At 42.3% G+C, this 15,528-nt stretch overlaps 2 protein-coding genes across 2 annotated transcripts; one reads left to right on the top strand and one right to left on the bottom strand.

Annotated features, from left to right (window-relative positions):
• Positions 1-7,339: 7,339 nt before the first annotated feature.
• LOC124666533 lies at positions 7,340-11,104 on the bottom strand. The gene is made up of 2 exons (XM_047203877.1): positions 10,001-11,104; positions 7,340-7,655 (listed from the first exon to the last, which is right to left on the bottom strand). Exons 1-2 carry the CDS (start codon positions 11,068-11,070, stop codon positions 7,643-7,645), a joined length of 1,083 nt encoding a protein of 360 aa, XP_047059833.1. The 5' UTR covers positions 11,071-11,104; the 3' UTR covers positions 7,340-7,642.
• A 283-nt stretch (positions 11,105-11,387) lies between these two features.
• On the top strand, positions 11,388-15,086 carry LOC124665684. The gene is made up of 2 exons (XM_047203075.1): positions 11,388-12,552; positions 14,877-15,086. Exon 1 carries the CDS (start codon positions 11,398-11,400, stop codon positions 12,544-12,546), a length of 1,149 nt encoding a protein of 382 aa, XP_047059031.1. The 5' UTR covers positions 11,388-11,397; the 3' UTR covers positions 12,547-12,552; positions 14,877-15,086.
• Positions 15,087-15,528: the final 442 nt, after the last annotated feature.

The following is a 15,528-nucleotide window of genomic DNA, read 5'->3' as shown; positions in this document are numbered from 1 at the left end:
ATATCCGAGGATCACTCACGTAAATTGGCATAATTTTCTGAGTTACCTACAGAGAATTAGGCCCAGATTCGTGACAGCAAAGAAATCTGTTTCTGCGCAGTAATCCAAATCTAGTATGAACCTTACTATCAAAGACTTTACTTGGCACAACAATGCAGAAAAATAAGATAAGGAGAGGTTTCTACAGTAGTAAAAACTTCCAAGACTCAAATATAAAATAAAAGTGCAATAGTAAAATCATGGGTTGTCTCCCATAAGCACTTTTCTTTAACGCCTTTCAGCTAGGCGCAGAAAGTGTGTATCAAGTATTATCAAGAGACGAAGCATGAACATCATAATTTGTTCTAATGATAGAATCAAAAGATAACTTCATTCTCTTTCTAGGGAAGTGTTCCATACCTTTCTTGAGAGGAAATTTATATCTAATATTACCTTCCTTCATATCAATAATAGCACCAACAGTTCGAAGAAACGGTCTTCCCAATATAATGGGACAAGATGCATTGCATTCAATATCCAAGACAACAAAATCAACGGGGACAAGGTTATTGTTAACGGTAATGCGAACATTATCAACTCTCCCCAAAGGTTTCTTTGTAGAATTATCAGCAAGATTAATATCCAAATAACAAATTTTCAATGGTGGCAAGTCAAGCATATTATAGATTTTCTTAGGCATAACGAAAATACTTGCACCAAGATCACATAAAGCATTACAATCAAAGTCATTGACCTTCATCTTAATGATGGGCTCCCAACCATCCTCTAGCTTCCTAGGAATAGAAGCTTCACGTTCTAGTTTCTCTTCTCTAGCTTTTATGAGAGCATTTGTAATATGTTTCGTGAAAGCCAAATTTATAGCACTAGCATTAGGACTCTTAGCAAGTTTTTGTAAAAACTTTATAACTTCAGAGATGTGGCAATCATCAAAATCCAAACCATTATAATCTAAAGCAATGGGATCATTATCCCCAATGTTGAAAAAATTTCAGCGAGTTTTATCACGAGCGGTTTCAGCTAGCTTTAGCAGTTTCGATGCGGTTTTCACGCTTTGCATTAGAAGTGGAAACATTGCCAACACTAATTATTTTACCATTAATAGTAGGAGGTGCAGCAACATGTGGAGCATTAGCATTACTAGTGGTGGTAATAGTCCAAACTTTAGCTATTTTATCTTCTTTAGCATTTTCTTCTTTTTCCCACCTAGCACGCAATTCGGCCATCAATCTTATATTCTCATTAATTCTAACTTGGATGGAATTTGCTGTAGTAACAATTTTATTATTATGATTTTCATTAGGCATAACTTTTGATTTCAAAAGATCAACATCAGCAGCAAGACTATCGACTTTAGAAGCAAGTATATCAATTTTCCCAAGCTTTTCTTCAACAGATTTGTTAAAAGCACTTTGTGTACTAATAAATTCTTTAAGCATAGCTTCAAGTCCAGGGGGTGTGTTCCTATTATTGTTGTAAGAATTCCCATAAGAATTACCATAACCGTTACCATTATTATAAGGATATGGCCTATAGTTGTTACTAGAATTGTTCCGATAAGCATTGTTGTTGAAATTATTATTTTTAATGAAGTTTACATCAACATGTTCTTCTTGAGCAACCAATGAAGCTAACGGAACATTATTAGGATCAACATTAGTCCTACCATTCACAAGCATAGACATAATAGCATCAATCTTATCACTCAAGGAAGAGGTTTCTTCGATAGAATTTACCTTCTTACCTTGTGGAGCTCTTTCCGTGTGCCATTCGGAGTAATTAATCATCATATTATCAAGAAGCTTTGTTGCTTCACCAAGAGTGATGGACATAAAGATACCTCCAGCAGCTGAATCCAATAGGTTCCGTGAAGAAAAATTCAGTCCGCATAAAAGGTTTGGATGATCATCCAAGTAGTCAGTCCATGGGTTGGGCAATTTTTAACCAAAGATTTCATTCTTTCCCATGCTTGGGCAACATGCTCATTATCCAATTGTTTAAAATTCATTATGCTACTTCTCAAAGATATAATTTTAGCAGGGGGTAATATCTACCAATAAAAGCATCCTTGCATTTAGTCCATGAATCAATACTATTCTTAGGCAGAGATAGCAACCAATCTTTAGCTCTTCCTCTTAATGAGAAAGGAAACAATTTTAATTTTATAATGTCACCATCTACATCCTTATACTTTTGCATTTCACATAATTCAACAAAATTATTAAGATGGGCAGCAAGATCATCGGAACTAACACCGAGAAAATTGCTCTCTCATAACAAGATTTAGTGAAGCGAGGTTTAATTTCAAAGAATTCTCGCTGTAGTAGTAGGTGGAGCAATAGGTGTGCATAAGAAATCATTATTATTTGTGGTTGTGAAGTCACACAACTTAGTATTTTCAGGAGTACCCATTTTAGCAACAGTAAATAAAGCAAACTAGATAAAGTAAATGCAAGTAACTAATTTTTTTGTGTTTTTAATATGGAGAATGCAAACAAGACAATAAATAAAGTAAAACTAGCAACTATTTTTTTTGTATTTTGATATAATGCAGCAAACAAAGTAGTAAATTAAATAAAGCAAGACAAAAACAAAGTAAAGAGATTGGATGTGGAGACTCCCCTTGCAGCGTGTCTCGATCTCCCCGGCAACGGCGCCAGAAAACAGTTGCTGGCGAAAAGTTGACGTGGGAGTTAGAGATCTCTGTGGCGTAAATTTTCTTCAGTTCCCCGGCAACGGCGCCAGAAAACAGTCTTGATACGCGTACAACACGCGACCGTTGGGAACCCCAAGAGGAAGGTGTGATGCGTACAACAGCAAGTTTTCCCTCAGTAAGAAACCAAGGTTTATCGAACCAGTAGGAGCCAAGAAGCACGTTGAAGGTTGATGGCGGCGAGATGTAGTGCGGCGCAACACCAGGGATTCCGGCGCCAACATGGAACCTGCACAACACAACCAAAGTACTTTGTCCCAACGTAACAGTGAGGTTGTCAATCTCACCGGCTTGCTGTAACAAAGGATTAGATGTATAGTGTGGATGATGATTGTTTGCAGAAAACAGTAGAACAAGTATTGCAGTAGATTGTATTCGATGTAAAGAATGGACCGGGGTCCACAGTTCACTAGAGGCGTCTCTCCCATAAGATAAATAGCATGTTGGGTGAACAAATTACAGTTGGGCAATTGAGAAATAAAGAGGGCATGACCATGCACATACATGATATGATGAGTATAGTGAGATTTAATTGGGCATTACGACAAAGTACATAGACCGCTATCCAGCATGCATCTATGCCTAAAAACTCCACCTTCGAAGTTATCATCCGAACCCCTTCCAGTATTAAGTTGCAAACAACAGACCAATTGCATTAAGTATGGTGCGTAATGTAATCAATAACTACATCCTCGGACATAGCATCGATGTTTTATCCCTAGTGGCAACAAGCACATCCACAACCTTAGAACTTTCTCATCCATCGTCCCGCATTTAATGGAGGCATGAACCCACTATCGAGCATAAATACTCCCTCTTGGAGTTACTAGCAAAAACTTGGCCGAGCCTCTACTAATAACGGAGAGCATGCAAGATCATAAACAACACATAGGTAATAGATTGATAATCAACATAACATAGTATTCTCTATCCATCGGATCCCAACAAACACAACATATAGCATTACAGATAGATGATCTTGATCATGTTAGGTAGCTCACAAGACCCGACAATGAAGCACAATTAGGAGAAGACGACCATCTAGCTACTGCTATGGACCCATAGTCCAGGGGTGAACTACTCACTCATCACTCCGGAGGCGACCATGGCGGTGAAGAGTCCTCCGGGAGATGATTCACCTCTCCGGCAGGGTGCCGGAGGCGATCTCCTGAATCCCCCGAGATGGGATTGGCGGCGGCGACGTCTCTGGAAGGTTTTCCGTATCGTGGCTCTTGGTACTGGGGGTTTCGCGACGAAGGCTTTAAGTAGGTGGAGGAGATAGGACATGGGGCGTCACGGGGGCCCCACACAGCAGGGCCGCGCGGGCCCCCTGTAGGCCGCGCCGCCCTGGTGTGTCACCACCTCGTGGCCCCACTTCGTCTCACCCTCGGACTTCTGGAAGCTTCGTGTGAAAATAGGCCCCTGGGCGTTGATTTCGTCCAATTCCGAGAATATTTCCTTACTAGGATTTCTGAAACCAAAAACAGCAGAAAACAAGCAATCGGCTCTTCGGCATCTCGTTAATAGGTTAGTGCCGGAAAATGCATAAATATGACATAAAGTATGCATAAAATATGTAGATATCATCAATAATGTGGCATGGAACATAAGAAATTATCGATACGTTGGAGACGTATCAAAAGGCAAGTGACCAAATATCAGGTGCCAAAAATAACTCCAAAAAAAGAAACTTGATTGCACATAGAGGATGACATGCGGGTCCCGTTTAGCAGCAGCGGTATCACCTTTGAGACGTGGCATGAGATCGAAAGAAAAAGGCAAGTGACCAAATATCAGGTGACAAAAATAACACCAAGAAAAGAAACTTGATTGCACATAGAGGATGACATGCGGGTCCCATTTTGCAGTAGTGGTCTCAACGTTTCTAAGGCGGCACGAGATCGAAAGAAAAAGGCAAGTGGCCAAATATCAGGTGCCAAAAATAACTCTCAGAAAAGAAACTTGATTGTACATAGAGGATGACATGCGGGTTCCATTTAGCAGCAGTGTTATCACCGTTTGAGAGGCGGCACGGGATGGAAAGAAAAAGGCAAGTGACCAAATATCAGGAGCAAAAAATAATCCAAGAAAAGAAACTTGATTGTACATAGCGGATGACATGCGGGTCCTTTGCAGCAGCGGTATCAACGTTTGAGAGGCGGCACGGGATCGAAAGAAAAAGGCAAGTGACCAAATATCAGGTGCAAAAAAAAACTCCAAGAAAAGAAACTTGATTGCACATAGAGGATGACATGCAGGTCCCATTTAGCAGCAGCGGTATCACCGTTTCAGAGGCGGCACGTGATCGAAAGAAAAAGGCAAGTGACCAAATATCAGGTGCAAAAAATAACTCCAAGAAAAGAAACTTGATTGCACATAGAGGATGACATGCGGGTCCCATTTTGCAGCATCGGTCTCAATGTTTCCAAGGCGGCACGGGATCAAAAGAAAAAGGAAGTAGCCAGAAATCAAGGGGTCAAAAAATCCAAGAAAAGGAAAGAATTTTCGTTCATAGAGGATGACATGCGGGACCCATGATCCTGCATCGTAAACGGCTTGATCGGAGAACGTTGAACGAGATGGCGCGATCGAGAAAAAAAACAATGCTAGAGAGGCTGCCATCTGGGCCCTACATCCCTGGGCGGTGCGGATTTGCGTTGACTCGGCCGGTGCACCCGAGAATTCATGATGCACCACGTTCCGGGCCACCATACGCGATGTTTTGGACGTTTTCGTCGGGCTAGGTGGCCTCAAAAACGAGAAAAAAAAAGTTTTGACATGCACCACGGAGAGAACAAAAATCGTCGGTCATGGTGCATCAGCAACCACGACGCGACTTCAACTTCGTCGGCTATGGCAACTTTTATTGTAGTGCATGGCTAGAAACACCAAGGTGACACCCCCTTCTGAACCCATCTCCAATGCTAATAATAATTTAGTGGTGATCTTGAGAGTCTTAATATTAAATAAGAAATTATTGCCATGGATGTGTTTATCTCTAACTTGTAAGGTGAATCCAAAAAGCATGTTGAGTCCCTTGTGGGGTAACTTTCACAAGCCAATGATCTTCTTGATCTCAAGGAGAGGTTTGAGAGAGAAAATGCCGACCTTGAGGAAACACAAAAGGAAACGCAAAATATAACATGTTACTCAACAATGTTACACCAAATGTCGATTCCTGGAAGTGACGATTTATAGTGGACTTTGGCCTATTAGCTCACAGAACAAAAGAGGGGTTACACCCCTTCATTTCTAGTATCATTAGTAGCCTTTAGCTTAGACTTTTTCCACATACCCTTTCCTTGGCTAAAAGCCAGTTTCACACAAAGTACCCATTTTGGGAATTTTTAATATAGAGTAGTAGGAGCCATTCCTAATGTTAAATATTCAAAAAAACACAAAATGAAACCTTAACTAACCTCACTAAAGAACATGATCATGCTATTGCTTTGTCAAATATGTTTAAAAAAGAAAAGGTTGAATTTGGTGTTGGTCATGCTAGGCTAATTAAGGATTTAGAGAAATTTGGTAAGGCTCACAAGGCTTTGGAGAGTAAATTCTGTACCCTTACTAAGTCCCATGAGCAACTTTAAATTCAACTAGCTAAAAATGATGTGCCTAGTTCTTCTACTCAATCTTGTGATCGTGCAAATTTTATTGAGAAGAACACTAGGTTGAAGGCCAAGCTTGCTAAGTCCTTCCCTTCCCAAGGTTAGAAAATTTTGGATGATCTTTTGAGTAATAAAAGACAAGGCCCGACATTGGCGGCGCCGCCATGGCTGAGCAAAAGAGGAGAGACATTACAAGGGGATTTAGGTTGGGGCATATTGGTCCAGGGTTCTTAGCTTGATCCTTAACATAAAACAAAATAATTCAGAAAAGGGAAAATTGTTAAAGTGCCAAGTAAAGATGGGCAAAAAATTCGTTGCAAAGTAACGGAGGGCAAATCATAGGGGTACCAAGTAAAGGGGGCAAAAAATAAAATTCCCCACTATATGAACATGGTTCAAAGCGGTACTTAGTATTCTACTCTACATTTTACACTACTTGAAATTTAACCTGGATAGTATAAGTTTAACTCTACATTTAGAACAGGGTGTTTTTTTTTTATCCGGGTGCATATACACCTTTTATTCAAAATACATTTTAAACATATTTAACAATGTCAAAAAAATAGAAGAGAAAATGTCAGTTGTATATCTTAACATGTTACATGCTCACAAAGTTATTTCACCAAAAACCGATATGTTTTGTGCCATCTGAAAAAGACAAATTTTAGTGCTAAAATAGTCTATATCAGGTAACATTTTTTTTGCCTTTTTTACACAGGGCACAAGAAATATCGATTTTATGTGAAACTTTACGTACACACATAGAACATGTCCCTCTACATGAGATTTTTCCTATTTTTTAAAAATATGTTTTATGCATACATAGTTCATATGCACCCAGGATCAGTTTTGGTTTTCTGCTACATTTAGGACAATCTGGGATCGATTATATTGCACAGTGGGTACACCTTATCACGGTGCTTTGATTTCACTCATTGGTAAATTTGTCAATATCATCCTACATGTGCGTCATAAATCCTAGATTACCAAATCCAGGAAAAGGAACCACAAGTTCTCATAAAAAATCAAAATGCATTGCTCACAAACTAGATAGTACTTACTACACCATAACCATACATAATTTAACCAATATGTAGCTATTTATACAACCTAAACCATATATACTTTGACCATAGGTACTATTTCCAGTCCACACGCTGCCACCACCAACAGCTAATAAGATAAAATGATACAAGATACCACCAACAGCTAATAAGATAAAATGATACAAGATAGGACACGAAGGGCTGCTTTAAGCTAGTCCAAGATGTGGAGAAGTGGTCATGAATGCAAGATCCTTCCGGCGCGATGCAGCATAGCATCATTCTGAATCCCTGTCATGATACATAAAGAAAACTGTCAAAGGGCAAACCATGGGCTCTAGTAATATTATAAGTGGCAGAAGGTCAATAGTCCCAAGGCATCACTTTTATGATCGCACTAGTGTTATTAAGCTGGAGCAAACAATTATCACAGAAAATACATTCTGCCCTCTACAAAGTATTGGACATATATCATCTCAAAACGCGACAGCCTATTACACATCTTTATGCAAGAACAATAAGATTGGACATGCTTATCACCTTGCCTTCAAGCATAAGAAGAACTACTATCACAGAAATAAAGAAAAAATGTTGTTCACAAACATACTACTGAGACACAGATAAAGCCAAGTAGTATCTGCCCACTAGACACTACCCCTGAACTCACATGGTGATTGATGGCTATGTACTCCCATGGATACTGCAGTCCAGTATTATGAACAGGTTGCGCCTTGGTAGACCGACAAAAAAACATGGTATGCATACTCTTAAGGTGTTAACACAAGAGAATATGCAAAACACCTTATAATCCTACATGGACTACTATATTATTTACCCCTTCATTCAAATGATTCAAACTGTATTTAAAGTGACCCAGATTTTTTCAACTAAGCAAGCACTTCTAAGAGTCTAATAATATAAGCTACCCAGAATACAGTTTGAATCATATGATTGTAGAACTCAGTTGAGTTCGTATTCCACACCATACGGATTAATTTCTCTATCGGTAAATCACTGCATTTAATCGAGTGGTTTCAGAGATATAGGTATCACTGATTGATTAGTTTCCCTTCGCAAATTAAACTGCAGGTTCTGTTTATTCTAGATGTTGAATTAGATGTATATCACTACAAAAAGTTGTATGCTGTTGGTTAACTGTGAACACAGTTTTTTTCCAAATAATCTCTGCTTACTAAAATGTACATTCTCTCCTATAAATATCATACATATTGCTCATGCATTGTTGTGTGAGTGTGTGACTATATACTGTTACAAGGGTACATGGCCAGGATAGAGCATGTAGAGGCATGGCATGCGAACAACTACAATATTCCTATTTCAATTTGTTTATCCTTCACTAGTAAAGAAAGCTTAATTTAAAGTGACTCAGCATTATTTCAATACAGCAAGGTTTTACATGCTCTAGGTACTAATGCTAATCAGCCAATTTTACCCGTTAATCTCATGAAAGTTTCAATCCAATCAGGAAGTGCGAAAACTGATACTTCAGGGTTGTACAACATCTGGTTTTGCACTCCTGGGTGAAACTTGAACTTCAACAAGAGATCAAGGGGGGTAAGGTATCTATGTGTGCAGACTAGAAATCCATGTGCTAGAAAGAACAGTTCAGTGTTTACTGTGCAGACTAAATATTTCAAGGGTTTGCATAGAGAATACTTCTGTAATGTCTGATTACAAAAAAGATTCAGCACAATCGTCACAGGCTAATCCCCAAAGATGACAAATCGCTGTGCATGGGAGACATGCAGTGCACAGAGCCAAAAAAAGAAAGTGATTTACCATAGGTACCAGGCAAAATTAAATGGTCAAATGTGCAATGAACCTATCCCTGCTCCGAGTATTTCACCAGACAATTATAATTGAAAAGGAATGCACAAACAAGGAAAACTCTAACAAGACTTCCGCTGCAACAACTTAACTAAAAACAGATGCTGCAGGAAGGGGGTTAAGGTATCTACGTGTGCATACTAGAAATCCATGTACTAGAATGAACAGTGTAGTGTTTACCGCGTAGACTAAATGTTTTGCATAGAGAAGACGACGGTCAGCACAACCGTCACAGGCTAATCCCCAAAGATGACAAATCCCTGTGCATGGAGACATGCAGTGCACAGAGCCAAAAAAAAGAAAGTGATTTACCATAGGTAGCAGGCAAAATTAAATGGTCAAATGTGCAATGAACCTATCCCTGCTCCGAGTATTTCACCAGACAATCAATTGAAAAGGAACGCACATACAAGGAAAACTCTATAACAAGACTTGCGGTGCAACAACTTAACTAAAAACAGATGCTGCATGCTTATCCTAGTATAAAACTCACTAAAAACGCAGCTGAAAAGTCACAAAGCTAGGTCAAGCAGTGGTCACTACAGTCTACTGCAACCTGTAGAAATATAGGAGGTGCAATAATGGACTTGAGTAGTATAACTACAAATTAAGTTTTAGGCATCATCATCAAGCAAATTGAAGTAGAACATGCATATACACGATTATACGACTATGGTTGCCGTGTTTTGGGAATACAATGGGAATACTTAGCATGATTAGTAGATGTAGCTAGAGTTTTGAAAGAAGAGGGAGAGCATACGTAAGATTAGAGGGACTGTGATGCTTACATTGTAAAAGCAGCAACCAGCGGTGCAGGGCGAGCGAACAAGGAAGATGGATCAAGCAGTTGAAAAGCCTGCTTCTTGACCAATTCAAGATCAATATCACCCCCCTTGACCAAAGAGTATGTGTGCTGGATAACGCGTGCTTTCTCCAAGACTGCATCTGGGCTGCGATTACGAGATGGAACATGAAAGGAAGAGAAACCATCCATCCCCGGGGCGCAGAGATGCTGGCCTAGAACAATGTGAGGGTCCAGCTTCAGCTTAACAATGGACAGCTCTTTCTTGCCAGTGGATGTATCCTTTGCCGGGAATAGATACATGGTGTATAGCGCGGCAGTGCCGGCACTGTCTTTGGAGCGGGCGACGAAGAGGCTATCGCCGAGGGGTATGGCTTGGCCGACGAAAGGCAGGCTCTTGTCATGCACCATATCCCACACTCGTTTGTCCATGTCGAAGGCGCAGGTGCCCTTCTCCTCGTGCTGCTGCTGCTGCTGCTGCTGCTGATAGGAGACGGAGATGAGGATGTGGGAGTCGACGACGGCGTACGCAGCGACGCGGACGTCGGGCGGGTTGAGGTACTCGAGCGGGTTGATGCAGTAGGGGAAGATGGGGGGCGGCGGGAGATCATAGGAAGCACAGCCGCCGGACTGAGGAAGGCTGCCGTTCCTGAAGCTGATCATCTCGAACCAGGGCAGGAAATCGGCACCCATATCGACTTTGGGGCGGCTGGAGAGGATGTAGAGCATGCCGCGGTGCGGGATGAGGATGGGGTACACCTTGTTGTTGAGGAGCCTGGGGCCTCCCGACTCTTTGGAGGTGGTTAGGTCGTAGATGGAGAAGGGACAGCGGTAGTCCCCTCCGACGCCGACGATCCAGCGGGAGTCGACCGCCGCGAAGGACATGCCGCGCTTGGCGTAGCGCAGGGGGACCATCACCGGCGGCGTGGTTGTGCCGGCCGCAATGACGATGGAGTGGGAGGGCTCCTTGACCTCGTGCTCCACCACAAGGTACACCGGCTTGTCGCCGGCATCTTCCTCCGCGACTCTGTTACGCTTGCGAGGGCGAGGCATCATCGCTCTCGCGCTCTCTATTCGGGGGGATGGCGGCTTGGGGTGGAAACCCTAGACTAGATGGTGATACTATAAGATATGTGTAGTAGTAAGTAAGGTCAAAATTGTCGTGTACAGATAACTGGCCTGCACCCCAAGGCCCGCCCCCCAGGCCCATGTGATGGCCTGCTAAGCTTGGCGTGGAGACATATTTATTTACCCCTCCGGCCCACCCCATCAATCAATCAATTTCAATTAAATCAAAGGAAGAAGAGCAAACAAAAAAGAAGGGAAACCCTAACTTCTCCCCATCGCGATTCGCGTCGGCGGCGGCGGCGGCGGCGGACAGAGATGCCACGGCGGCCAACTGGGTGTCCGCGGCGGCGCCGGGGGAAGAAGCCAAAGCTGGAGGAGACGCCAGTACAAGGAGATCCAGCGCCGCCGGTGTACATGCTACTAGGCCACGGCAGCGTGCGCCCTGCCTACTCCGTCTTCAAGGTGGACCCTTACGCCAACGGCGGACGCAAGGCCCGCCTCCTCGCGCGCCTCGAGTGCAAGCACAGCAAGTCTTTCGTTTCCGTCAGATCCAAGCACTGCGCGTGGATCGTCGGCGTCGGGGGCAGCTCCACCAAGAGCAGCTACGGCGCCGAGACCATCATCTTCGACGCCGACACGCACAAGGTGATCACGGGGCCCGATCCCGGCTCGACCAAGCGGAACCCGGTCCTCCTCACCGTCGGCCAAAGGGTCTACGCCCTGGCCCGCTGCCCCTCCGTCAACGGAAGGCCAGACAACGCCTACGACGGCCGCATCAACTTCTGCCCCTGGTTCGAGGTCCTCGATCTCTCCCAAGCCGAGGTGGTCGACGGCTCCCTCACGGGCTGCGAATGGAAGGCCCTTCCGACCCCACCCTTCTTCCCATGGGGCCTCAACCCGTACCAGTACATCAGACCCACCATGCGGGATTTCACCGTCAAGTCCTACGCCGCTGTCGGTTCCTACATACTGGTCTCCGTCGCCGGGCATCCGGGGATACACGCCTTCGACACGGACAAGGAGCTGTGGACGACCTTGGATGCTACCAACACCCTGCCATTCAGCCAGGGCGCCATCCCCCACGGCTCTGACCTCTTCCTCGGCGTGTCAAGGGCCACTGGGGCCATCACCGCCTACAAGATCAGCGTTGTCGCCGGTGTCGCGCTGGCCATAATGGAGATCCCGGTACTGTCTGCCCTGCCAGGCGATGAGGAGGTAATGACCACCAACAAGTTCCTGTCCCTGGGAATCGACCGTGGTTTCTGTTCAGTCAATAGCTGGAGCGTCGACGAGTCATGGGATCCTCCGTACCTGCGTGCCAACATCAAGGTGATAGCTTATGGAACTGAGGATTTCGAGGGGACATGTCTAGACGTGTCCAAGCGCTGGAAGCAGCTTTTCAAGATTCATGATCCAGTCCGAACACTAGATTCCCCTTGCGTGGCTGCCGTCTTCTCCCTATGAGTAGTAGTAAGTACATTAACTTTGCACAGCCCCTTGGCCATCTCCATATACTTAAGCAGCACATCCATCTCGTCTGCATATCAGCACACTGTACATTATTTTGCACCTATAATTAGGTGCATGTGCTTTTGGATTGTCATGGTAAACTTTTTTGCATGCTCTACTTTGGCCAAAATCATGTATCCATTCTCTCATTATTGTTTGATTGCTGCCAAATTAGTGTTTCACTACTTATTGCAATCTTTGCCTCGTTAAGTATGCATGCTACATTTGGTATTAAGGGTGGTGGGGACATTAGTTAATGATAAAAATATCACAACTGGAAGCTTTCCTAAGCTAACTAACAGCAGTTGAACCCCCCCCCCCCCCAAAAAAAAAATTTTTCTCTTTTGTCAACATATGCAGATAGCCCCCATCTTTATTTTGCAAATGAGAGTTAGCTCCCATCTCAGTACAAGTTGTAGCTTGTTGTAGATGCTCTAAATCAATTCACTTAAATTTCACCCAACCCTCCTAAAATAAAAATGACTCCAGCAATTTGCGGCACTTTTATACAAGCAGAATTGATTTAAGGACTCACATTTTTCTTTATTTCTCATTATTAGATTCATAAAATTTCTGCCATTCATGATACTGCCTCCCATGTGGATAAGTTGTTTCCATTCTTGTTATTGATATTGTGAATAAAATAGGGTTGTGCTTCTGTTGTTTTGGATGTATTTATCTGTGGCTTTTCCGTGATTCATGCGTTGGGAAGAGATTATCATTTTCTTTAGTAGGTTATTAAATTCCTAGAGGTTTCTTTCGATACTGTGACTGGAGCTTGAATCCTCAAACATCAGTTTGTCCATGACAGCTTTTGTATGTTGGTTTGTGCTAGTGTGGCTGGTGCTCAAATCCTTAAAATTAATTTTATGACACTCTATTTTTGAGTTGATTAAGTGACAATTAAATTGGTTGGCTTAGTTTCTTGCATGATCTCTAGGTGTAAAGATGTTCCACAAAACCACACTTTCAGACAAATAATTATTAGCATGTAATTAAGTTTCAAATGTCTCAATTACTGTATTAAAGCTAAAATTCAATGGCAGATCAAAGATTGTCATTTACCTTTTTATGTTGAAAAAATATTGGCAAATAGTGTTCTGTCTATGTGTTGCTAAAGGCTTATGGTGCATAACTTCCCTTTCACACCGGTTAGTGTGCTGTTGCGAACCCTTGCAGATTAAGAAAATGGTGTAGGCCTGTAACTACACAATAGTTTTGGGGAGGACCAATGAGATGAACCGGTGATGCTTGTTGAGGGCAGTAACTAAGTGGTAGTAACACATGGGCAACCTTTTGAATACATAGAAGTTATTATCAATGGGTTTAAATTTTTACCTGAACTCATAGATGATTCCTGCAACAATAATGCCTTTTTAAGCATAGATAACAAGCATTATGGTAAACTAAACTGAAAGCATTACATAACTACTGCTGCCCTGCGTCTCAACTTGAGTTCTGCAACCTGGCTCGTTAGTACAAGGAATGTAGGCATTCTTGTAAGGACAGAGTTTGTTTAGCCAGTAATATGGTGTTGATGATGTGATGAACCATTTCAATGTCAATGATGATATCTGTCCTTCGCAATAGCTATTCAGTAATCCTTGAAATATGATACTACCTCTGTTAAGCTGTTTTAGCAAACTATTTTGTAAGTACTTTTTGTCGATGATATGTGTCCTTTGCAATAGCTATTCAGTAATCCTTGAAATATATTACTACCTCCGTTAAGCAGTTTTAGCAAACTAGTTTGTTAGTTACAGGAAATTTAGTATCGACACTCATCGATCTGTTGGTGTTTTCATAAATAAACAAGGTGCAGCCCTGCTCATCATTCATCATTGATTTGTTAGTGTTTTCATAAATAAACAAAGTGCAACCCTGCTCTTCATTCAGGCTTATAGACTCAACAGTGGCGTTGTTCGTTCTGTATTTTAAGCATTTCCTGTCTTTCGGTTTCCTATAATTTCACTATGATGATTGATGTCTGATTGTGCTCATCATAATGACATATCTTAATTTGGCATTATTCTCTATGACTTGTATTTCACCTACTGATGCCCTTGGAAAGAATCTCTACTGCATCTAATATTTGTGGGCTTACTTTTTTGTGAATCCAATTTTGATGCGTGGTTAAACTTGGTGTTAGCAATTTTGAGTTGGTGCTGAGTGAAATTTTTTTAGCGGTAGTGTTGTGTTTTTCTCGAGTGGGTTGTTTGTGCTGCCAAAATCATTTTCTAATTGTCCATTAGCAGTTCTGAAATTGGTACGTTATGTTTACGCAGGTACATGGCCCAGCATGATTGATTTACTGTGGAGTCGAGCGTGGGATATGGAATCTTGGAATTAGCTAATCTGCCTTGCTCGTGTTTTATTCTTGTGCTAAATATTAAGAACTGCATGTTTGCTGTGTGAAGAAACTGTATCGGACCTTGAAAGAATCTCTCCATGTATCAGCTTTTATTTTGTTTACGTAATCTGTTTCAGAAAGCTAATTCCTGGCCGTACCAGAGTCCTTTTGCAAAGATTCTCTCGATTAGTCACTTTCACTAAGTTCTCCCGCCAATTATCTTTACATAGTACTCCGTATGTACCTGCCGTTTCACTAGCGTTCAAAATTTGGTTCCATGTCATTTTCTTCATGCATCTTGTGTGTTTGCCTTCACTAGGCAGTATGGCAGGCCTACAATAGGATCAGACTTGGTACCCTAATAATTGGGGTTTACCTACTCGGAGGCGACTCCCTGTCGAATGCGAGTTCCTCTACCCGATCGGGACGTGTTTTCTACCAATTACTACCGGCGATCTCTTGATCGCGGCATTCTTGTCATGTGCGGGCCTCCCACGGAAAAAAATCCTATGAGACCAGGTCTATCATCTCAGCAGGATAGACCCACCCCGATGGATGACACCTGGCCACTCTAATCTAAAATCCCT

This window comes from Lolium rigidum, chromosome 6 (assembly GCF_022539505.1).
Source record: "Lolium rigidum isolate FL_2022 chromosome 6, APGP_CSIRO_Lrig_0.1, whole genome shotgun sequence".
Taxonomy (NCBI): Eukaryota; Viridiplantae; Streptophyta; class Magnoliopsida; order Poales; family Poaceae; genus Lolium; species Lolium rigidum.
This window is presented reverse-complemented; position numbering and strand designations above follow the sequence as displayed.